The 24572-nt window shown below is 49.6% G+C and overlaps 1 protein-coding gene across 4 annotated transcripts in view; it reads left to right on the plus strand.

Annotated features, from left to right (window-relative positions):
* Positions 1-24572, plus strand: part of NTRK3 (neurotrophic receptor tyrosine kinase 3) — a 433575-nt gene that overhangs the window by 59949 nt on the left and 349054 nt on the right. For all 4 annotated transcript variants that reach the window (XM_044933422.2, XM_006070045.4, XM_006070047.4 and 1 more), the window contains 2 exons: positions 19766-19840; positions 20347-20418. In XM_044933422.2, coding sequence (XP_044789357.1) covers positions 19766-19840; positions 20347-20418 — 147 coding nt within the window. The remainder of the gene's footprint in view (positions 1-19765; positions 19841-20346; positions 20419-24572) is intronic.

Below are 24572 nucleotides of genomic sequence, written 5' to 3' on the forward strand. Positions count from 1 at the left end.
TGTATGCAGTGGAGTTCAGCGCTCCCTCTAATGAGGTTCGGCCCTGCTGGACCAGGCCAAGATGAGCCGGTGGGGTGAAGGTGCTTCAGGCTGATAGTAGCCAGAGCCATCGAGGCCTTCGTGGTGATGAGAGCAGCTGGGCGGTGCCAGCCTGGCAGCAGAGGCTCCTCCAGTCAGTGCTCAGTCATGCTGCCAGCTCATTTGCTGTCACTCTCCCTTCCAACAGCCATGGGCACGGGCTCTGCCTTCCTTTCTCCTTGCACAGGGGCTGAGAAGAGAACTACTGGGGATTGAGATGTGCCAGGAAAACCCCACATCTTCTGACACTAGCTCCTGCCCCAGCTTGTAGAAGTCCTCTTTCCCGGACTCACTGGGCATCACTGGCACTTTCTGCCCTGTACCACTGCTCCTGGAAGGGGTCCCCCAGGCTATCCTGTCTGCTGACCTCTGGGGGGAAGCTAGCGGTGCAGTTGCACGTTGCCAAGCCCCTCGGTGTCCTGAGTGAACCCCGCTGTCAGCAGCCTGGAGAGGAGGATGTCTGCAGGGTTGAGGCAAAAGCCAACTTCTGGATAGGATTCCTCCAGGTCTTGGGGTTGGAGGCTGAGATGCTACCTTGACCTTGGGGTTTCTAGCACCTCCAATGAGAAGGTCAGTCTCCAGGGGATGTGCGTGACCAGGCTTCCTAACAGAGCGTCACTGGTGTCTTTGCCATTCAGTTTTCTTGTTCCTCGGGGGACTCCCAGATGGTGCCTCAGGCTTCCCTTCACTGACAACAGAATTAAATGCTCTTGCCCCAGGGTGAAGCTGACAGTGCAGGAAAGGAGAGCCCCTGGTGTACCCACAGCTCCTTTACTGAGGGCTTTTAAGAGCCGGGCGGGTGTCGTATTTGGTGCTGGGGATGCTGAGATTAAAAAAAAAAAAAAAAAAGACCAGTCCCTGCCCCTAAGGATCTCCAAGGCTTGCAAGTATTGGAGGTGTCAAAGGGTATAAGACAACATGATGAAGGTCCGTGTGGAGCTGATACTGGTCTGCACACTCCGGCTAAGGTGGGGATGTTAAGATGGTGAAGTGCTTCTCTGTGTGCGTGCTAAATGGTTTCAGTCGTATCCAACTCTTTGCAGACTGTAGCCTGCCAGACTCCTCTGTCCATGGGATTTTCCAGACAAGAATACTGGAGTGGGTTTCTATACCTCCTCCAGGGGATCTTCCTGACCCAGGGATCGAACCCACATTTCTTATGTCTCCTGCATTGGCAGGTGGGTTCTTTACCACTAGCGCCACCTGACATGCTTCTAAAGCAGTGGTTTAAGCATCTGCATCCTGAGCTCGGTAAGTGACCACACCCAATTCTCCAGTCACCCTGGTCCCTCCGGGATCCAGGAGCTAAGTAAGCATCAATGCCTGGCTTGGGAGGAGGCCCTCGGGGGCCCTGATCCAGCCCTCTGGCCGGAGTCCTCTTTGCTGGGAGTTTGTGCTCTACTTGTTATTGTTCAGTTGCTCAGTTGTGTCCAACTCTTTGCAACTCCACGGACAGCAGCACGCCAGGCTTTCCTGTTCTTCAGTGTCTCCTGGAGTTTTGTCAAACTCATTTGCATCAACTCATTTGAGTCAATGATGCTGTCCAGCCATCTCGAGTATCAGTGCTATTTCTGGGACAGACAGCACAGCCAAGGCACACTCAGGATCTGGAAGGGGAAGACCAGGGAAAGCTCCCGGAAGAAAGGGCCTGTCTGAGCTGAGTTTTGAAGGAAGACATCAGAGAAGCGTGGGCCAGCATCTTCTCTCTTCGGCCCCATGTTTTATGCTTCTCTGAGCCTTGACATTGGACCCCAGCCCTGCCCCATACCCTAGACAGCTCTTCTCTGCCACAGGCTGGAGCCCACCTCATCCCAGTTTCAAGGAGAAGCTGCTTGGAACCTCTGAGGTCTCTGCCCACTTGGAGCACAGAACTAGCACAGAGCCAGAGGAGGGAGAACAAAATAGTCTTCAGAGGACTCTGTCATCAAAGTCAAGGAATTTACATGCTTCCAAGGGGAGAGCCCCTGGAGGAGGAAGTGGCAACCCACTCCAGTATTCTTGCCTAGAGAATATCATGGACAGAGGAGCCTGGCGGGCTACAGTCCATAGGGTCACAAAGAGTCAGACACAACTGAAGTGACTAAGAACACACAAGGGAAGCCAGGCACACGTAGGTGACAAGCTCACAGACACAAGTCCCCAGGAGCTGATCAGCGGGATCACTGATCATTGCAACTGGACGTGGATGGTTTGATAAAAGCTTAGCAGAGGAAGGGGCTTCCCTGGTGGCTCAGATGGTAAAGAATCTGACTACAGTGAAGGAGATCAAGGTTTGATCCCTGGGTCAGGAAGATCCTCTGGAGGAGGAAATGGCCACCAACTCCAATATTCATGCCTTGAGAAGCCCATGGACATAGGAGCCTGGAGGGCTACAGTTGAAAAGAGTTGGACATGACTGAGTGACTAATGCTTTTAGTGGAGAGAGGAAGATGCAGCATATTGGCACCCCCCAAAAGATGTTGAGCTTCTGGAACATTCGTTAGGTACTCAAGGTACCTGGCAGGCAGAGGAACAGAGGAACAAGCAGAGACAGTGGCTCAGAGCAAGCAGGAGGGAACCAGCCCTGGCAGCAAGTGCTTTGTTGGGCTGACTTGTAAAGTGCAGGCTATGTTCTACGAGGAGGCAGAGGTGTGGGGAGAGGTGAGAAAGAGGGTCTCGGGCTACATGCATGTCACAGCCTCAGCACGGCAGCTACAAGCACGGTCACTCTCCTGGACACAGAGGCCCCAGTTCCTGACCTCAATCCCTGTTCAATCCAGCGACAACTTGAAAAGCAAAGACTCACATCCACTTCTCTGTTCTGCTCTTAGTACAGTTCTTCACTTCCCTCTATACTGGTCAGTCCTCTAATTCTCAGTGGCCACTGAGTGGGTGTCTTCCAATTCAATGCAATTCTGACACTAGCTTCCTGGAACGAGTGTCAGATCCCATAGTTAAGGGCTAGGTCCCATAAGGTGATGTTACATCACCTCAGATGCAAATCACAAGTCCAGGTTGTCACCTGAGCTGCTGACCGACCAGAGGTTCCCTGGACCCCCTCCTGGGGTTTGGTAATTTGCTAGAGTGACTCACCAAACTCAGGAATACAGTTCATTTACTGTTTATTGTATGTGCATGCTAAGTCACTTCAGTCATATCCGACTCTGTGCAACCCCATGGACTGTAGCCCACCAGCTACAGCTCTGCCCATGAGATTCTCCAGGCATGAATACTGGCATGGGTTTCCTTCTCCAGGGGATCTTCCTGACCCAGGGATAGAACCTGCGTCTCTTATGTCTCCTGCATTGGCAGGCAGGTTCTTTACCACTAGCGCCACCTGGGAAGCCCTTTACTGTTTATTATCACCAGTTTATTATAAAAGGGTCCAACTCAAGAGCAGCCAGATGGGAGAGACACACAGGGAGAGGCATGGGAGGAGAAAGGGAGGTTCCATGCCCTTTCCAGGTGTGTCTCCCTCCCAGCAGCCCCTTCTGGTCGTGAACCTGGAGGCTCCTTGAACCTCACTTTAGGATTTGTATGGAGGCTTCATTATGTAGGCATTATTGATTAAATTATTGACTTTTGGTGATCAATTCAGCCTCCGGTAAGCTGAGGCTGAAGGTTCCAACCCTTTAATCACTTGGTTGGGTTCCTTGGCTACCAGCTGCCCATCCTGAGGCCATCCAGGAGCCCCTGGCCACAGGCCATTTTGATGTAGTTCAATCGCAAAGTTGTGTCTGACTCTTTGCAACCCCATGAACTGAGCACGTCAGGCTCTTCTGTCCATGGAATTTCCTCCCACAAGAATCCTGGAGTGGGTTGCCATCTCCTACTCCAGGGCATCTCCCTGACCCAGGGATCAAGCACACGTTTCTTGTGTCTCCTGTATTGGCCTGCAGATTCTTTACTGCTGTGCCACCCAAGAAGCCCAGATTTGGTTAATGGTGTTTATGTGGCCCTTCTGTGTCCCGTGCCCAGGACAGACATCACTAATCAATCACAGTTCTTTTTCCGGCTCAACCACAGCCTCCTTCTAGACACAGCAGTCTGGGTTAACTCTCAGCATCCCAATGATATGGCAGAAAAATTGAAATCTATTCACCATCTCTGCTTTAACATTTCAAGTCAGGAGGACTCAGCGGAGGTACCTTGGGATAATTCAGAAGGAAAGCATGAGCTCTCCTGTCCATATTTTTTATTTTGTTCTGAAGTATCCAGGAGGATACATACTGTGAGAAAAGGAAGACAGGACAGTGGAGAGGTTTAGGCATTAATGGTAGACCCGTGGAACTGGAATTCATCTCTAATTAGACAGTTATTGAAGGCATGTGGATAGAGAGATGTCTTCCAAGAGGGTGAGTAGATGGGGAAAAGAACAGACGGCTTCTTGCCAGAGGATAGGAAACGGCTCACGATGCCGAAGCAAGAAAGTGAAAAAAGTTAACAAGAGAAAAAACTGCATTTCTTTTTCTGAGGAGTTAGGCCATCTCTCCAGCTCCCAAAATGGAATCCTCTGGAACCTTAAGGAATGGCAGTGCTGGTTTCCTTACAGATGCCAGAGACTGATGCTGTTGACATCTTCCTTTTCAGTCTTGGATGTAACCAGGGTTTCTTCCACTGGTGATGCTTTAAAGGAGCATGCCTCTCTCCCTGCTGCCTCCCACTCCACATCCTGCTTCCAGTCTTGGCCCAGCTCACCCATTCTCCTCTGTCCTGTGATATCTCTCTTCTCTGTGGCCTGGTCCCCTCCCAGCTTACCGTGCAGAGGGAGGGCTGGGTACCACCCACGTGACCTTGCCTTCCTGATGATTACCTTGACTAATCACTCTGACACCCTGGTTTCTGGGGATAATGATTCCTGTAAAGTCAAGGACACCCTTTCCTTCCAGTGACCTGGATTACCCTCTCATAAGGAAAGCGCCCAGAGCTTTGGAGTAACTTTTCCACATTAACTCTGAGGCCGAGTTGCAGTGAGGAAATCTACCCTTTTAATAGGGGAAAATATTGCCCTTGTCTGTCTTTATGCAGTGCACTTGAGCCTAATGCTCACTTACCCATTCGCCTTTATAACTTCCATATTGAGTGAATTAAGTCCTCCATGTGGGTAGGTATTAAAGAAGTGATAAGTGCTTTATAATTCAGTAAGGGGTGGCCTGGCCATTTTGTATTTTCCTAAGGAAATTGGCCACTCCGAGGGCAGCACTCTCAGGACCCCTGGGGCCAGCTGCTCTCAGGCACAGAGCGTGCACTATTGGATTACTCTCAAGCCAGCTGCTCTGGCCTAGACCCGACTTTCCTTCTTGCTCAAACTGTCTCCTCCAAGGCCCACTGGGGAGAAAGGGTCAAAGCTAGTGTCCCTTCCTGCCTCAGGCTATTTCTGCTTTGGATCAAAGACCTCCTCTTTCTCTCCTGGTTCAAAGCTGAGATGTCTAGGAGGGATTGGAAGTTTTATGATCAGCATGCTTTGAGTAGACGAGAGATGACTGTCTCCAAGAGGCCATAGGGCTCTGTCTCCCTCCCCAACCCTACAGGCACAACGTGCTTCTTTACACCTTTGTCTCTTCAGAGAGTTGGAGAACATGCTGGTTCCATCAAGACACTGGGAGCCATGGCCTTTTCATGACTTGCTGCAAGGTCCCAGGGTTCTGAGGAAGAACAGTCATTTGTTAATTTGTTCCTTTAAATCTTTTACTGTGTATCAAGAACTGGGCTGCATGTTGTGGATACAACAGCAAACAAGATGACAGGTTGCCTGCCGTCAGAGATCTTGCATTCTGTTGGGAGAAAGAAACAATAGACAAGTAAACATGCACGTGAGGTCGTTATAGATTTTGGCTACAATATAAAGGAAATAGCTAGAGCAACATTTCTCAAGCTCCATACTATTGACATTGTGAAAAAAGTGAAAGGCACTCAATCATGTCGACTCTTTGCGGCCCCATGGAGCACACAGCCCATGGAATTCTCCAGGCCGGAATACTGGAGTGGGTAGCCTTTCCATCTCCAGGGGATATTCCCAACCCAGGGATCGAACCCAGGTCTCCCGCTTTGCAGGCAGATTCCTTACCACCTGAGCTACCAGGGAATTCTTGGACATTCTTTGTTGTGAGGCACTGTCCTATGTTGTAGCATATTTAATAACATCCCTGGCCTCTACCTGGAGAAGGAAATGGCAACCCACTCCAGTATCCTTGCCTGGGAAATCCCATGGGCAGAGGAGCCTGGTGGGCTACAGTCCACGGGGTCACAAGAGTTGGACACTTAGTGACTAAACCACCACCACCTGGCCTCTACCCACTAGAGACCAGTCATGACAATCAAAAGTGTCCCCAGACATTGCCAAATGTTCTCTGAGGGGTGAAATCCTCCCCTGGCCTAACAACACTGGATCCAGAGGAAGGTGACACAGAACATCTTTGGCTGGTTGGTCAGGGAAGGTCTCCCTGAAGAGAAGACGTTGAAAGGGAATCCAAGCACTTTTAAAGGCAAAAACAAGTGCAAGGTCCTGAGAAGGGGGAGGGAGCTTGATGTTTTAAAGACTGGAAAGGAGACCAGTGAGACTAAAGCCAAGTAAACAAAGTTAAGTTTAGTTTGAGCTGAGGAGGGAGAGGGATGAGCCAGACACGGAGGATCCTGCTGGCTGAGGTGGAGACTGAATTCCATCCCAAGTACAGAAGCCATCAGGTGCTGATTTTGGGGTGGGAAAGGTGGAAAAGAGGGGAATGATCTAATTTAGTTATTTTTAAATATATATTTTTAAAATTTTGCTGTGCCAGGCCTTAGTTGCGACACATGGGATCTTTGATCTTTGTTGTAGTATGCGAGACCTTGTTCCCTGACCAGGGATTGAACTTGGGTCCCCTGCATTGGGACTGTGGACTCCTAGCCACTGGACCACCAGGGAGGACACTGGTTTATGTTACAAAAAGCTCATTCAGGCTTCTGTGTGAAGACAGGTTTTGTCAAGTGGAAGTGGAAGCCATGAAAGCAGTGGTCATGTTTTGGAGGCAGTGGTCTTTGAAAGAGACGTGGCAGCCTGGGTGGTAAGAAATGATAAGAGCGGAGATGGTGGGCAGTAAGCAGAGCCGATGATCTCCTGTGGAGGTGGACTTGCTAAGGTGTGGGTGTTGGAGAGACGGAAGGGAGCAATCAGTGATGAAATTTGACTTGGACAACTGTGTGGCATTCGGGCCATTTACTGAAATGGAGACGCCCAAGTGGGAGGACAGCAAGGATTGATGTTGCTGATGTATCACGGAAGAGCCTGGAGCTCAGCTGGGAGGTCTTACCAGAAATACCTTTGGGTGCATAGATGATGTTCACAGCAGAGCACCTGGGTGAGCTCCCCATGGCCTGGTGAGGGTGAGACCTGGAGACTCCACCACTGATGGATAAAGACTATGGAACCAGCAAAGGAGACTAAGACATGCTAGCCAGGGAGATGGAAAGAAATCCAGCAGAGAGTGAGGTTAAGGGATTCATAGAGAAGAGAATGTTTTCAGAAAGAGAGAGTGGTTAATTAGGTAAAATGCTGCTGAGAGACTGAGAAACTGGATGGCAGAGAAGAATTTGCCAACGTGGAAACCACTGGTGACCTTGACAATATTGTTTCAGTGGAGTGGTGGGGATGAAGACAGATTGGGATGAAGAATCAAAGGGAGGTGAGGAAGGAAGGCCTGGGAATGTGGGCAATTCTTCTGAAAACATTTGGCATATGGAGATGGAGAGACATGAGTTGGTAGCTGAAGAACATCGAGTCGAGGAACTTTTCTTTGAAATGGGCTTTCCTTGGATGTGTTTATATGCTGATGGGAAAATCTAAGAGGGGGAGAGTGAGGGGACTGGGATGAGAAGGAGAAAAACGGAATGAGCCCTGGATTAGTGGATGCGGGCAGGGGAAGGCCCACAGAAGAGCTGGTAGAGGGCTATCCATTTCAGCTCCGCTGTTGATCACTTTGAGGTTCATCCATTCGTTCAGATGTCACTGAGCATTTTCATGGCACTGGGGACACACGCTTTCAGAAAACTCATATTCTGGTGAAGACCATAGTCATGTGGGGAAGGGAAGGATGGAGAAGATGTGCTTAGGCACCAAGAGCATTTCCACCTCATCTGCTCCAATGTCTGGTGAGAGGAGGCCCTGCCCACTGCCCCATTCCTGACCCCGATGGTGGGCAGTAGACCTGAGATCTCTCCTGGAAGCGGGGAGGTCTGGTCCAGGTCTGGTCCTGAGATCTCTCCTGGAGGCAGGGAGGTCTGGTCCAGGTCTGGTCCTGAGATCTCTGGGATCACCCCATCTCTGGGCTCTGCAGTGATTCCCCAAGTTGCCTGTCCCCATTTGGGCTGTTGAATCATGTGCCCTGGGCCGCATTCTTCTTTAGAGATCAAGCTCAGGGTTTCTGCAGGTTCAGCTACTGAGCAGGGCCCAGGGAGAGGACCGTGGAGATGCTGTGCCTGGAACACCTCTGGCGTGAGTTAGGACATCTAGGTGGCTACTTAGCACCAATCTGGATGACACCCTGAGTATATACTTACCCTGGGGCAGCATTTGAGATTCTGGAGGTAAGGGAGTCGGGAGTAAGACGGATAGGAGCTCTGTTCTCATGCATCATAGTTCTAGGGACACAACAAACACGTAATCAAATAATCAAATAAGACAATTACAGATGGTTATTAAGGGCTGTGAAGGACATAAACAGGGGCTTGTGCCAGAGAGCAGCTGGCGGGGAAGGGAGGGTGGGCTCACAGAGGAGTCGGCTGGCTTCTCCGAGAAGGTGACCTTGGAGGGGAGGCCTGAGAGATTAGAAGGAGTCAGGGAAGAGCGTTTCCTGGAAGTTCTGATCAGGTATTAGCCTGGTAGGTTTAAAGAACAGAAGGCGCGTCCCTGTGGCTGGGGCTTGGAAAATCAGAGGGGTGTGTTCTGGGAGGGGACCATGGAAGCAGCTGGAGATCATCTTGTGGGCCACTACGACCTGGGTTTTGGATTTTATTTTAAGGAGCAAAGGAAGCAGTTGGAGGGTTATAAGCAGGAAAGAGGAGGATTGCGCTGGAGGAGAGTCTGTTGGGGGAGAGTGAAAGCTGGGAGGCCAGCTCAGAGGTGGTGGCCGTTTGCAGTATTAGGCGGTGGCTCCCTGGCATGTGGATGTGAAGGCTGCAGTGAACATGGGGAGAACCAGACAGACTGGCGAGGGGCAGGCCAGTCTGGTCACAGGCTGGGACCTGTGCAGGGCAGCCTGGACTCCCCAGTAAGCTGGCTGAGCCCCCAGATGCATGCCTTTGACTGTTCCTCCATTAGGAGACATCGCATTTCAGCAGGTGGAGAGCATAGGTGTGCACACAAACAGCCCCCATTCCTGGCACGAGTCTCAGAGTGGATCAGGAAGCCGGCACAGATGCTGTCGCCTTCCATCTGTTCACCGCACGACCTGAATGTTCCTTTTTGCGGTCCCGGGGGTGCCTGCGACGTGGGGCTGGTTCACCATGGTCCTTGGCGGGCAGCTGCTTGTAGAGCTGGTGTGCTCACATGCTGGCATGCTGGGGTTGCCAGCCCAGGAAGCCTCCCCAGGCATCTGGTATTCCCCTTGACGCCTGTCAAGGGAGGAGAGCTGAGTGACTTGGCTGGTGCGATCTGAGGCAGTTCTTCCCCAGTCCTCTGGTGCTTGAGCTCCACGGAGCTATCGCTCCAGACGGTTTGTTTATAATGCTAAACATATCAGATAATTGAAGGCTAATGCTTCTGTCTGGATCACTAGACATAATAGGCCTGGATAACAAATCAATTTTCTCTTTGCCCTACAAGGTTGGGAAGTCGAACATCCAGCGCATTCTTGGTGTGTGTGCATGGGTGTGCATGTGTGTGTGAGTGCGTGTATGTGCACACTCATGCATCTGTGTGCTCTAATACTGACTTATTAGAAAATGAGATCCCAAGCTAGTTTCCCCAGGCACCCAACTCTATACTTCAGTTTGGGCCACCATCTTAGATTCGAGTGAGAAGGTGATGGGAGCCCCATGTCTTACAGGGAACAGGGACATCTGGAGGTGAAAGGATGGGATGTCTGTCCAGCCTTGATATCTGAAACGCCTGTGTTCTTGGAGGACTGAGTACTCATATAAAAAGCCTCTGAGAAATGCCAGTTTCAGCTACCTCCTGCTAGGATACACCTCCAAGAATGGCAATAGGAACATGTGAATTATGAATTAACAAGAACACTTACTTCTCTGGTTAGCTCAATCATCCAGAAAGGGTATGTGAAACAAAGTAAGATAACAAGGGCAAATATCTATCTATCTCTATGTGTGCATGTGCTCACACATGTCTGTGCATGATTTTTTTCATATTCTCTTAAATTCTTACTCAGATTCTTACTACTCTGACCTAAGGCACAGTTCCAAAGGCAGCCATCGAGTCAGCTCTGATTTGCACCAGTGCTGAGTGTCAGAGCTAAACGGAGGACCTGGGCATGGCCTCAGCTAATCCTCAGAGCACCCAGATGTCCTGTTAGGAAACTGAGGTCTGGAGAGGCTGGAGTTACTGGTCCTGAGGCATCCAGTTTCCAAATTCTGGATGTGGGTGTTGAGTGTCCACTGTTATTTGTTTCTTCGTATTTATTTTTATTGAAGAAGGACAGGGAAGCCTGGCTTGCTGCAGTCCATGGGTCACAAAGAATCAGACACAACTGAGTGACTGAACAACAATAGTTGATTTACAATGTTGGTAATTCCTGTTGTATAGCAAAGTGATTCAATTATATTAATATGTATATAATATGTTAGATAGATAGATAGATAGATAAATGGGCTTGCCTAGTGGCTCAGAAGGTAAAGAAACTGCCTGCCATGCAGGAGACCCAGATTCAATCCCTGGGTCAGGAAGATCCCCTGGAAAAGGGAACGGCAACTCACTCCAGTACTCAGTATTCTTGCCTGGAGAATTCCATGGACAGAGAAGCCTGGTGGGCTACAGTGCATGGAGTCGCAAAGAGTTGGACACCACTGAGCAACTAACCTAGTAAAGTAATGCTCAAAATTCTCCAAGCCAGGCTTTAGCAATACGTGAACCGTGAACTTCCAGATGTTCAAGCTGGATTTAGAAAAGGCAGAGGAACCAGAGATCAAATTGCCAACATCCACTGGATCATCGAAAAAGCAAGAGAGTTCCAGAAAAACATCTACTTCTGCTTTATTGACTATGCCAAAGCCTTTGACTGTGTGGATCACAATAAATTGTGGAAAATTCTGAAAGAGATGGGAGTACCAGACCACCTGACCTACCTCTTGAGAAACCTGTATGCAGGTCAGGAAGCAACAGTTAGAACTGGACATGGAACAACAGACTGGTTCCAAATAGGAAAAGGAGTACATCAAGGCTGTATATTGTCACCCTGTTTATTTAACTTCTATGCAGAGTACATCATGAGAAACGCTGGACTGGAAGAAGCACAAGCTGGAATCAAGATTGCCGGGAGAAATATCAGTAACCTCAGATATGCAGATGACACCACCCTTATGGCAGAAAGTGAAGAAGAACTAAAGAGCCTCTTGATGAAAGTGAAAGAGGAGAGTGAGAAAGTTGGCTTAAAGCTCAACATTCAGAAAACTAAGATCATGGGAACTGGTCCCATCATTTCATGGCAAATAGATGGGGGAAACAGTGGAAACAGTGGCTGACTTTATTTTTCTGGACTCCAGAATCACTGCAGATGGTGATTGCAGCCATGAAATTAAAAGACACTTACTCTTTGGAAGGAAATTTATGACCAACCTAGGCAGCATGTTAAAAAGCAGAGACATTACCTTGTCAACAAAAGTCTGTCTAGTCAAGGCTATGGTTTTTCCAGTGGTCATGTATGGATGTGAGGGTTGGACTATAAAGAAAGCTGAACACTGAAGAATTGATGCTTTTGAACTGTGGTGTTGGAGAAGACTCTTGAGAGTCCCTTGGACAGCAAGGAGATCCAACCAGTTCATTCTGAAGGAGATCAGCCCTGGGTGTTCATTGGAAGGACTGATGTTGAAGCTGAAACTCCAATACTTTGGCCACCTCATGCGAAGAGCTGACTCATTTGAAAAGACCCTGATGCTGGGAAAGATTGAGGGCAGGAGGAGAAGCGGACAACAGAGGATGAGATGGTTGGATGGCATTACTGACTCAATGGACATGAGTTTGGGTGGACTCCAGGAGTTGGTGATGGACAGGGAGGCATGGCGTGCTGCGATTCATGGGGTCGCAAAGAGTTAGACATGACTGAGCAACTGAACTGAACTGAACTGAGCAGCTAATCCACACCCCGCCCCATACACATACATCTATTCCTTTAAAAATATTTTTTTCTGTTATGGTTTATCATAGATTCTTTTTTTTTTAATTGGAAGATAGTTGCTGTGCAATGTGTTGTTTGTGCTGTGTAACAATGTGAATCGTTCTATGTATACATATATCCCTTCCTCTGAGCCTAAGTCACTCAGCACCCAGCTGACCTCAGAGTGTCCACTCTTGATCTCTGTTCTCCAGTGGACTGCAGAGCAGCATGTTAGAAGGGCCCTGGGGTCACAGCTTGATAGCAAAGAAGAGCCAGAAAATCTTTAAAAAATGGAAGCAGTAGCCCTTAGAATTCAGGCATCATTTCAGGATAGGATCATTTTGGGCAGGGATACAGGTTCTACCTACTTCAAGAGCCTCTGAGGCTAGCTCAGAGGGACAGGTAAGTTGATCACAATGATCCAGGATCTTCAAGAAAATGTTCTAAGTCATGTTCTGTCTGTTTTTTTTGTTGTTTAGTCGCTAAGTCGTATCCGACTCTTTTGCAACCCCATGGACTCCAAAGACTATCAGCTCCATATATATATATATATATATATATATTCCCTCCCCCTTGAACCTCCCTCTCACCCCTCTGAAAAGTGAAAGTATTAATCGCTGTGCTGCTGCTGCTGCTGCTAAGTCCCTTCAGTCATGTCCGACTCTGTGCGACCCCATAGATGGCAGCCCACCAGGCTCCACCGTCCCTGGGATTCTCCTGGCAAGAACACTGGAGTGGGTTGCCATTTCCTTCTCCAATGCATCAAAGTGAAAAGTGAAAGTGAAGTTGCTCAGTCGTGTCCGACTCTTCACAACCTCATAGACTGCAGCCTACCAGGCTCCTCTGTCCATGGGATTTTCCAGGCAAGCGTACTGGAATGGGTTGCCATTTCTTCCTCCAGGGGATCTTCCCCACCCAGGGATCGAATCTGGGTCTCCCACATTGCAGGCTGATTCTTCACCCCTCTAGGCCATTACAGGACGCCGAGCTGAGCTCCTTGTGTTGTACAGCAGCTTCCACTGGCACTTCGAAGGCCTCTTCATTGCATGGGAATATGAAATGTTCCATGCAGAGAGTCACGCCAGTGGCCTGTCCCTGCCCCGTCGTCACTGCCCTTCCCTCATGCCACAGAATCATGACACTCGGCTGAAGTTCTGCCAGGAGCCAACGTGCAACATTTTTCCAGGGAGAGGAAGGAAGGAACCGAGGCTTAGTTCATCACAGCACTGAGCTCCAGAGCCAGAGCTGAGCTCGGTGTCACAGCTCAGAAAACTTCCACAAGGTCTTGGTGGGGGGCCTTTGGTCAAAGCACATGCTCCTTCCAGGTAGACTTGGGAAGGATGGAGTCACTCCCAGTGGCTCATCAAGCATTTATTCCTGGAGATAAACCCAATCCACAGCTGCTTTGAACCCCTGTAGGGATGAGTCAGAGCACAAGTGAAATACTAATTAACATGCGTGTGCATGGGTTGCGTGCATGCTAAGTCCATTCAGTCGTGTCCAACCCTTTTGCAACCCCATGGACCATAGCCCGCCAGGCTCCTCTGTTCATGGCATTCTCCAGGCAAGAATACTGGAGTGGGTTGCCATGTCCTTCTCTAGGGGGTCTTCCCAACGCAGGGATTGAACCCTCATCTCTTAGGTCTCCTGCACTGGTAGGAGCATTCTTAACCACTAGCACCAGCTGCTAATTAATTAAGCCCCTGTTAATTAATATATTCATAGAGAATATAAAAATCCTTTGCATTAGAATTCATCCAATTGTGCTTTTGTACCATTATTTCTTCCTCCTTCTGTTTGGCTAGGGCCAGTATGGTAATGAATTGGCAATCTCCAAGTGCATAAAAACTAGACGGTGCAGACTGTGGTCTTTATTTTAATTAAAAATATGCCATGTGAATGTGTTTAAGAATTGTTTGTATCTCCAGTATTTAAAAGTTAAATGCAGAAAACCCTAGAACACGGCAACATTCAAGTCCATATAACACCGGAGGACTAAGCTGGCTGTGGATGCTCATGAGAGGGGCGAGGCGCCGTGTACCTGGCAGAGCTCTGCTGCTCACCTGGCTACCCAGAAAGATAAGGGCTGTCTGGTGGGACAAAGGAGTGTCCTGCCTTTCTTTAATGCAGCAGGCCCAGTATTTCCTCATCTTCCCAAGCTTTTCTCTCTCCTCCCTGCTGTCAGATGGCTGTTATTTTTTCCTGTGATCCCTCACTACTATTAATGAGCTGTTCTTCATAGCCAAATTTTCCAGACAACAAAATTTAAATACAGAACCTCTGCATGTTCAACCTCCTCACTGGATGTTTCTTCTTTTCCCTAAGATGCATTACACACCTCCTTAACTTTTGAAGCCAAGTAGACAAGAACACGGGGCTTCCCTAGTGGCTCAGCGGTAGAGAATCTTAAATAGAAGCGTTGTGTAATAAAGCAATGTTTCCCATCCTGAATACCATGGACATTTGGGGCAGATAATTCTTTGCTGTGGGGATGCTGCCTGGCGGATGATGGAATGTTTAGGAGCATCTCTGTGGATACCGGTGCCGCTCCCTCACCCCAGTGTGGCCATCAAAAATGTGTCCTTGCCTGTGTGCTCCGTCGCTTCAGTCATGTCCGATTCTTTGAGACTCTATGGACTGTAGCCTGTCAGGATCCCCTGTCCATGGGATTTTCCAGGCAAGAATACTGGAGTGGGTTGCCATGCCCTCCTCCAGGGGATCTTTCTGACCCAGGAATCAAACTTGGATCTCCTGCATTGCAGGCAGATTCTTTACTGCTGAGCCACAGGGAAGCCCCCCAAATGTCTCCAGACATTGCCAAATGACCTCTGCGGGGCAAAATTGCCTCCAGTTGGGAACCACTGAATTCAAGAGACTAAAGTGGAGGAAATTAGAGTAGGGATGGGAGCCCGGGGTCACACTGAGGCGAGGCTGCAAGTCTTTGCAGGGCCAGCACCACCACACGCTCTGTACCTGAGCAGACAAACGTGGGATCTGGGCTCCTGCTGAGCTGTGTTCCTGGCACCACTCTGAGTTCTCAAGCCCTCCACAGTGGTGGCAGGCGAGTGCGATGCTGCCGCTTGGATGGGCTGGTGCAGCCTGTCGTCCTGGGAGAGGGTGACCAGTGACTGCCCTGCTGGACAGGGCTCAAGGGCCTAACCTTCCTTTAAAAACATGATCATTCTTGTTGTTTAGGTGGTAAGTTGTGTCCCACTCTTTTTGTGACCCCATGGACTGTAGCCTGCTGGGCTCCTCTGTCCATGGGATTCTCCAGGCAGGAATATTGGAGTCGGTTGCCATTTCCTTCACCAGGGGATCTTCCAAGATCAGGGATAGAACCTGAGTCTCCTGCATCGGCAGGTGGATTCTTTACCATCGAGCTACCTGCGAAGCCCGCGATCATTTGTGATTGCTTTCCATATGACAGAATCCATGCGCCATGCAAACAACCTGGACAACCCAGAAAAGCACACCAAAAGAAGTCACGTGTAATTGTACTGGGCCAATGGAACCACTGTTTACTACAGACCAAAGCAAAGCGGACTTCTCTCAGACTTGGTCTTATTTATTTATTATATTTTTAGAGCCTGCCTTTTCCACTTAAACTCACGATCTCTGCGTTAGCACAAAGCAGCCAGCAGAGTTACGACCCCTGGGGCTGGTACCAAGTGGTGAGTCACTGGGAAAGCTTGGCAGGCGCCCTGCCAATGTCAACGGCAAATGTCAGGCTGCACCTTCGCGGTTCTGCTCTTCCCTGAGAACCCGCTCGGCGCTGCCGTCTGTGCATCCTCTGACGCTGTTTATAATTTCAGCTCGAACAGTTTTCCTGGAGGTCATGAATGACAGGTTTACTGCCCCTCCACCCTTCTGCCACTCGGAGTTTTTATCAATGATGGCTGAGAAATGACAACTTCCAGCAGAACCAGGCTGCCCTTTTAGCATGAAAACTGAGATGAGACTGCTCGGCCTCTACAGAAGTGAAAAGAATGAACATGTTAGCTGCTTAGTCGTGTCCATATCTTTGTGACCCCCACGGACTGTAACCCCCCGAAGGCTCCTCTGTCCATGGGATTTTCCAGGCAAGAATACTGGAGTGGGTAGTTATTCCCTTCTCCAGGGGATCTTCCCAACCCAGGGATCAAACCCAGGTCTCCTCCACTGCAGGCTGATTCATTACGGTCTGAGCCATCAGGGAAGCCCAGCCCCTACAAAGCCTGAGGTTAAAAATAATCATCACAGTGGGCACTCCCTGAGGACTTACTCTGACCCCAGCTGCTGTAATGGCTTTTTAATGTAACATGCAATCCTTACGTCCTTCTTATGCTGGAGGTATTCTATTATTCCCATTTGACAGATGAAGAAACTGAGGCACAGACAAGTGAAGAAACCTGGACAGGGTCCCATAGATCGAGGTAGCGATGGAGACAGGATCTGTATCCTGGCAGTCAGGCTCTAGGCAGGGGTCAGCAACCTTTTTCTACGAAAGGCCAGAAAGTCAATATTTTAAGTGAGCTTCTGTGGCAATAACTCAACTCCACTTTTGCGGAGAAAAGTGGTCACAGACAAGAGTAAATGAGCAAATATGAACATGGGGATTTAAATTTCATATACTTTTCACATGTCACAAAATAGGATTCTACATTAGATTTAAAAAAAAAAAACTATTCTTATTTCTCAGGCTGTACGGAAATGGGTGGTGGGCTGGAGTTTGTAGTGGCTAACCCAACTTTGGAGCACCAACTCCTAATCACACATTTGCTATAAAAGTGCCGTTCCCTGATGTAGGAAAATTCAGACTCAAAAAAAGATACAAGGGGCTATGTGGAATAGACGAGAGAGCCCTGTGCACCAAGGACTTCAGCCATCATCCTGCTGTGCTTCTGCCGGGGAAGGTCATTTGTGGGCATTAGGACAGGAAGGCTGAGAGAAGTCAAGTATTCGAATGCAATAATGATTGACAACTCAGCCATAATAAAAACACATTTCTGGAATTCTAATGTGGGCTCAGAAAACTGATTTCATTTATTTAAACAACTTGATTGACAGCTGCTTGTTGGGAGCTTGTGTGAAGCTGGGTTCCCATGAATGAATACCCGTCGGTAGGAACACTGCAATCTGTTAACACTTGGTGGCTTACATGGACTGAGTGGATACCCCAGGTGGGGGTGGGGCTGGCACAGGTCCTTCTGCTCACTCTGGCCTTCCTTCTCAGCTGACATGGAGTCGGGGTCCCTGCCCTGGCGAACCCAAACTAAACAAACTGTCCTGGGGCCATGCGGCTTCCAGGGGAGAAGGCTTTGGAGAAAGAATTCAGTACCAACCTGGCCACCTGGCCCATGTCCCCAGCAGATGCTAATGTGTCTGGCTGCTTAGCAGGGGCTCCGAGAGAATGTGGTACAAAAAGGGCTCTTGGCATACCTTGTCGCTGTGCGGCTCTGAAATGCTTCCAGAGGCCCTGGCCACCGCCTCCCTGTGGCCTTCCTGGCTCTGGTCCCACCTGATGGCAGATGGCAGAACCACGGGTAGGGTGGGACCTGGGAGGGGATGTCTGGGGAAGGTGGCTGTCTTTTCTGTGCCTTGGGTATCACGGTCCCAGGGTGATCTGTCATGTCTTTCCCCTCCTCTCCAAGAGGATGCTTAGACTTTGGGGGCACTGATGGGAGAGTCAGATCCCAGGAGGGCAGCGCGAGGCCTTTTCCTGTGGCCCCCTGGAGCTCCTTGGGGTGGCGGGTGCGTATGAATGGCCTCCTCTCAGATGACTTTGGAGCTGGAAAGGACCTTGGTAATCAATAATCTAATGCAGAGGTCCCTAACCTCTGGGATCTAAAGCCTGATGATCTGAGGTGGAGCTGATGTAATAATAATAGAAATAAAGTGCATAATAAATGTAATACACTTGAATCATCCCCCAACCACCCACCCTCTCCAGTTGGTAGAAAAACTGTCTTCCACAAAACCAGTCCCTGGTGCCAAAAATGGTTGAGGACTGCTGGTCTAACGGTTCTCAACCTGGAGCCCAAAGCGGTAATGTAGGATGTTTGTCCCTGGTGTTCTCTCTCTCTCTCTCTCTATATATATATACACACACACCAAACAAAGGAAATCAAATCCATACCCATGACGAGCCCTTCCATGCTAACAGTACTTTCAAGAATTCCTTTGCTTTGGGCTGGAATTTATCTGCTGGGTGAGTCAGTGCTGGCTTATGCCCGTTGATAAAAAAAAAAAACTCTGGTTAACAGTGATTTATATCTTGCATTAGTAAATCTGAGAAGATGAATTAAGTGTGTGTGCTTGCTCGACACATGTTTAGGGAGCTAAGCACGAAACCTCTTGGGAGAAAGTTCTAAAAGAAGATCTTTGTGAAGAGATGGGGGAGAAACTGCTGATCTGGTGTAACCCTCTCCCCTTACAAATGAGGATACCAGAGGCCCAGAGTGTTGAGAGCTCATGCTCAAAGCCATGGCTGCTAAAGTCCCAGAGAGAAAGCTGGAATCCGGCTCCTCTAATGCCAGCCTCCCGTTCTTTCCGTGACACCCAGGCGTTTGGTCATGCCTCCTTTGTGGAATTGGTTCTGCCATATGAAGCCACTGATGTCCTTGACCAGATGAATTGGGTCATGGTAACCAAAGGGGGCTTCCCTGGTGGCTCAGATGGTAAAGAATCTGCCTGTGATGCAAGAGACTCAGATTTGATCCCTGTGTCAGAAAGATCCCCTGGAGAAGGGAATGGCTACCCACTCCGGTATCCTTGCCTGGAGAATTCCAAGGACAGTGGAGCCTGGCGAGTTACGGTCCATGGGGTTGCAAAGAGTCAGACATGACTAAGCGACTAACTTTCACTCTCATCCAAAGGGGGTCGTCAGTGTCTGGCCCCTAGGGGACCCTGAGGTGGTGTGTGTTCCTTCTGGGCTTTTCCACTCAAAAGCCATGTTCACGAAGCAAGCTCCCCCCAACACCTTTAAAAAAAAAATCACTTCATTTGTGTTCTTTCTGTGGGCAGGAATGTAGAAAATGAGCCTATTCTTAAAAAAAAAAAAAAATTCCTAGAAGTTAAAAAGAACTAAAAGAGAATGGAAAGAAACTGAATTAGGAAGACCTGCAGGGAGATTGAATCTCAAGAATTTAAAGAGTAGTCTTTCTAGAGCCCAGGGGATGCGGGGGCATTAAGCGCTATCCATGGGCTCAGAACTTGAGATCCCCCAGCAAGCCCATCAGCCAGGTGGTGTGTGTGGCCCCATGCAGAGAGAGAATGGAGCAGGCTCAGAGATCACTGGGGACTTGGTGGAGAGCCTGGCTCGCGGGTGGCTGCTCCAGGATTTAAGCCCAGGTCTCTGGCACTAAAGCCAGCATCTTTCCGGTGATCCCTCTGCTGACCTGAACCTTGCCTCTCCTCCCTCCCTGCAGACACATAGAGAACTGGCGCGGTCTGCACACGCTCAACGCTGTGGACATGGAGCTCTATACTGGCCTCCAAAAGCTGTGAGTGCACCAGCTCCCGGTGGGGTGGGGGCAGGGGCCAGCCCATACGTAGTTCAGGCTTCGAGATACAACCTGAACCCACGTCCCCCGGGTTAGTGCTTTCCTCAGTCCCGTGCTGGACTGATGGTCCACAAGGAGCAGGGATATTTCCAGTCACCGCCTCCTTTGGATTCAGTGCGAGTGACTGCGGGGGAATTGGGGTGGTAAAGGGAGGGGGCTGAGTGCTAGAGTTGCTGGACCAGAGTCTTATCCATTTGCCAGGATGGGCACATTTCTCACACTTACCCAGGTCCCAGTGGGATGTGAGCCCAAATCCTGCCCACTGGTCCTGTGGTCCTGTCCCTCAACTGGACCACAAGTGATGACCGGTGTTGAAGAAATGCATTCAGTTTACAGAGGCAACTGTTGTCCAGTCTTGGCCTCACCGGCTGTCAGCCTCGGCCCAGAGCAGAGCTGTATTGCTACCCCGTAAGCTCTGCTGACCCTCTTTTCCTCTCTCTCTTTAGGACCATCAAGAACTCAGGACTTCGGAACATCCAGCCCAGAGCCTTCGCCAAGAACCCCCACTTGCGCTATATGTGAGTAGAGCTGGGTCCGGGCTGCAGGGAAGTTGGTGGGTGGGTGGGTGGTTGGGGGCAGGCATACGGCAGGGAGAGAGAGTCCTGGGCGGTGAAGCCCGAGGCCTGAGATCTGGACATGGCTTCGCTAGTGTGTGAACTGGGGCAAGTCCCATCGCTTCTCTGGGCCTCGGATTTTTGCCCCTTAAGATGAGGGTTTTGGATTTGATGATCTCTGAGGTTCCTATTGGAAGGTAAAGCCTGAGACTAGGGAATTGGTTTACTTTTTATGATGAAATTTGCAACTTAATGGGAATGTAAATGAGAGGAAATTCCCCATATAAGTGTAGTGTGTGACGTGAATACTACTCTTCAGAGACCATTTGTAGGTCCATAAGTGTGTGTGTGTGTGTGTGTGTGTGTGTGTGTGTGTGCTGGGGTGGGGTTGGCTGAGAGAAAGCAGGGCCAGGCCAAGTGTCACATCTAGATAGATCCTGGGTTCAGTGGCGAAAGGCTCTGAAAAGCAGAGACACCAGTATATAAAGTCACACAGCTTTGGGACGCGCTCGAGGTGACCCGGCTCTGCTGGGATCCTGTCTGTCTGAGCCTCCTCCTCCTCCTGCCTCTCCCCTCCCACCACTGTCATGTGTGATGGTGGTGGGACCTCCGCAGGCTCAGCTCTGCCTAGCCCTGTGCAGATGGAATCTCACGAACTTAGTGCTTCCTCTCTAAGCCTAATTCTGGGCTGAAGACTCTGGGGTTTGATGGGAGGACTGCCATTTCCTGGGGAGAGAGGGGCTTGAAAGGAAACCTGGAGCCAGCAATTAGGGAAAGTGCTAACACACTGCACCCATGGGGGTCCTTGGTGTTCGGTCAGGTCTTTGCAGATGGTGGCCATCTTGGACATCTATGGGGCATGGTCTCCAAGAGCAGACATTCCATAGGAACCAGCGGGGTGGAGTTGACTGTATTTGGCCAGAAAATGGAGGAATGGTGTGCAGATGAATCTTTCCTTTGGCCACCTGAGAGTTGCTCTGGTGCAGGCACTTTGGACTTGAAGGGCATCAGGCTGAATAGGAATCTCACAGGAAGAGACAGAGCATCCGAGGGAAGTGGAGGGGAGGTGGAGGAAGAGAAAAGATCATGGAGAATTGTGGTGGGCTGTTGTTTCTCCTTTGGGGGAACCTGGCCTCACCCCTGGGCCTTTGTGTGTTTTTCCAAACACCTAGTGAACGCTTAGGGCTTCCCTGGTGGCTCAGCAGTAAAGAATCCACCTGCCAATGCAGGAGACACAGGAGATGTGGGTTCTATCTCTGGGCTGGGAAGATCCCCTGGAGGAGAGCATGGCTACCTACTCCAGTATTCTTGCCTGGAGAATCCCATGGACAGAGGAGCCTGGTGGGCTACATATCATAGAGTTGCAACAGAGTTGGACATGACTAAATCGACTGAGCATGAGTGAGGGCTTGATAAGTATTTTTATTTTTGAAATCAGTTATGGCCACCTGACGGAGGAGCCTGGTAGGCTGTAGTCCATGGGGTCGCGAAGAGTCGGACATGACTGAGCGACTTCACTTTCATGCATTGGAGAAGGCAATGGCAACCCACTCCAGTGTTCTTGCCTGGAGAATCCCAGGGACGGGGGAGCCTGATGGGCTGCCGTCTCAGGGGTTGCACAGAGTTGGACATGACTGAAGCGACTTAGCAGCACAGCTTTGTGCTGAACTTTCTTTCCTCCCTTTGGACATGGCACACTGCAGGGCCATTACTCAGGGTCTTATGTAGTAGCCATGGGGGACCGAGTCCCCCTCTATGCCCCACCACAGCTGTCTCAATTATTTGTTGCCCCCTTGCCCTAGCAGCCATGAAATTAAAAGACGCTTATTCCTTGGAAGGAAAGTTATGACCAACCTAGACAGTATATTAAAAAGCAGAGATATTACTTTGCCAACAAAGGTCCGTCTAGTCAAGGCTATGGTTTTTCCAGTAGTCATGTATGGATGTGAGAGTTGGGCTATAATAAAGAAAGGTGAACACCAAAGAATTGATGCTTTTGAACTGTTGTGTTGGAAAAGACTCTTGAGAGTCCTTTGGACTGCAAGGAGGTCCAACCAGTCCATTCTAAAGGAGATCAGTCCTGAATATTCATGGAAGGACTGATGCTGAAGCTGAATCGCCAATACTTTGGCCATCTCATGCAAAGAGTTGACTTATTGGAAAAGACCCTGATTCTGGGAGGGATTGGGGGCAGGAGGAGAAGGGGACGACAGAGGATGAGATGGCTGGATGGCATCACCAACTCGATGGACATGAGTTTGGGTGAACTCTGGGAGTTGGTGATGGACAGGGAGGCCTGGCGTGCTGCAATTCATGGGGTCACGAAGAGTCGAACACGACTGATCGACTGAACTGAACTGAACTGCCCTAGTTGAGCCTCTGTGGTGGGATTCTCCTGATGTGTGTTCTTTGCAGCTGGGGGTGTAGAGGAGGGTCTTGGACCAGATGTTGCAGGTGTTTATTTTACTGGGGATTTGACTTTCCATGTAAACTGTCCCAGGGGACGAAGCTTTTGACCTCTGAGAAGTCTCCTTTTCATACTAACTCGTATGAGGGTCACAGAGCCAAATGCCCACAGAGGACCAATGGGGACAGTGGAAACTGGGGACCACGTGTTCCCTCTTAGGGCCAGCCTGTAAACAGTTCTAGCAGACTGCTGCTGTAAGGAGGTGGGGCCTTGGGTTGCCAGATTTACTGTGGTTTTTTTTTTTCCCCAAGAAGAGCTGGAGGTTTAGTGAAACCTCTCAAATTTTAATACTGGCACTAAAAATTAAACCTTTCAACACCATGGGCCAGGCAGCATCACACTGTGGACAGAATGTGACATAGGGAATGCCAGCTTGGGGGCCGGGGTCAGACTTGGGGGACAGAAGCTGCCCGCATGGGAGAGGCTCTGTCCTTTTAGATGGCAGTGGCTTGGTGCTCAGAATCTGCCTGCACACCTATCAGCTGCAGCTCTCCAGGCATTTGAGAGGGTTTTCAGATGTGTCGCATGTCCAAGGGCTACAGAGGTGGGGGGAGGCATGCAGCTTGGGTTCCAGGTATCTCTGAAGTGGGTTGTACTAGAACTTTGAATTACCCTTGAGATCCCTGAAGAGGGCTGTGACCCACCATCTCTTTTGAGATGATCCGGGTCTGCTGGCAGTGACAGGCTGGTGGGGCTTTGCAAGATTCCCCAAGGCTTTGGGGGCAGGAAGGATATCAATGGAATAGGTTCTGTTGATACCAGTGAACCTGCCAATGACCTCGGGCCCCATTTCCTCCTAGACACACTGGCCAGCTCTTGCCCAGGTGTTGCGGTTGGCTGCAAAAGGATCAAGAGTGAGATAGACAGGTCACCGTCAGTCCAACTCCAGTTTGGGCCTGTCTGCATATTAGGGATGAGCTGGCTGCTCAGATCCACGTGATAGGGTCAGCATCTGGCCCAGGGGCTGCTGGAGGAGGAGCCTGGGGGTCCCAGAGAGGAAAGTCAAGAGGTCCAGCCACGTGCACTGGCTTCATCGATGGGTTCACTTACTAACTTTCCCATTTACAGAGACACGTCCCACATCTCGACTGAGTGAATTTCCCGGCAGCTCTGGGACACTTTCTCCTGGCAAATGGGCAAGGTTTCTCTGCTCTCTCACACATCTTCTATTTCTGTCCTCTAAGTGCATGTACAAGTTTTCAGGGCCCAGCTGAGCAATCACAAGATGGTCACTTACTCCAGCACTAATTGCCGAGCTCTGGCTTGGTGGCTTTTTTCCCTGCTTCTTCTTCTTCTTTTTTTTTTTTTTTTAGGGTAATGGCTAAGTCTTTTCTTCCCCCCTTCTGTACACAGTAAGAGGCAGGAAGTGAAATCATTGCCTTCTGTACCGATGTCAAGTTATCCAAGTTGTTCTGATTGGTTCAGCTTCCCGCACCTCTAAGCTGCTGTTGCATTACTCATAGTGCTCTCTCAGGCCAGAAAATGAGCCATATGAAGGCCAAATTGTCTGCCGCAAAGAAGGCTGGAGACTAGGACTCTTCAAGGTTTATGAGTGACTGAGCATCTCTTTTTGACCGCGTCTGTCTTCTTTGTCTTTTACTGAGTGTGAAAAACTAAATACTGATTTATATACATTTGAGAGACTGGAATA

Source organism: Bubalus bubalis, chromosome 20, assembly GCF_019923935.1.
Source record: "Bubalus bubalis isolate 160015118507 breed Murrah chromosome 20, NDDB_SH_1, whole genome shotgun sequence".
NCBI lineage: Eukaryota > Metazoa > Chordata > Mammalia > Artiodactyla > Bovidae > Bubalus > Bubalus bubalis.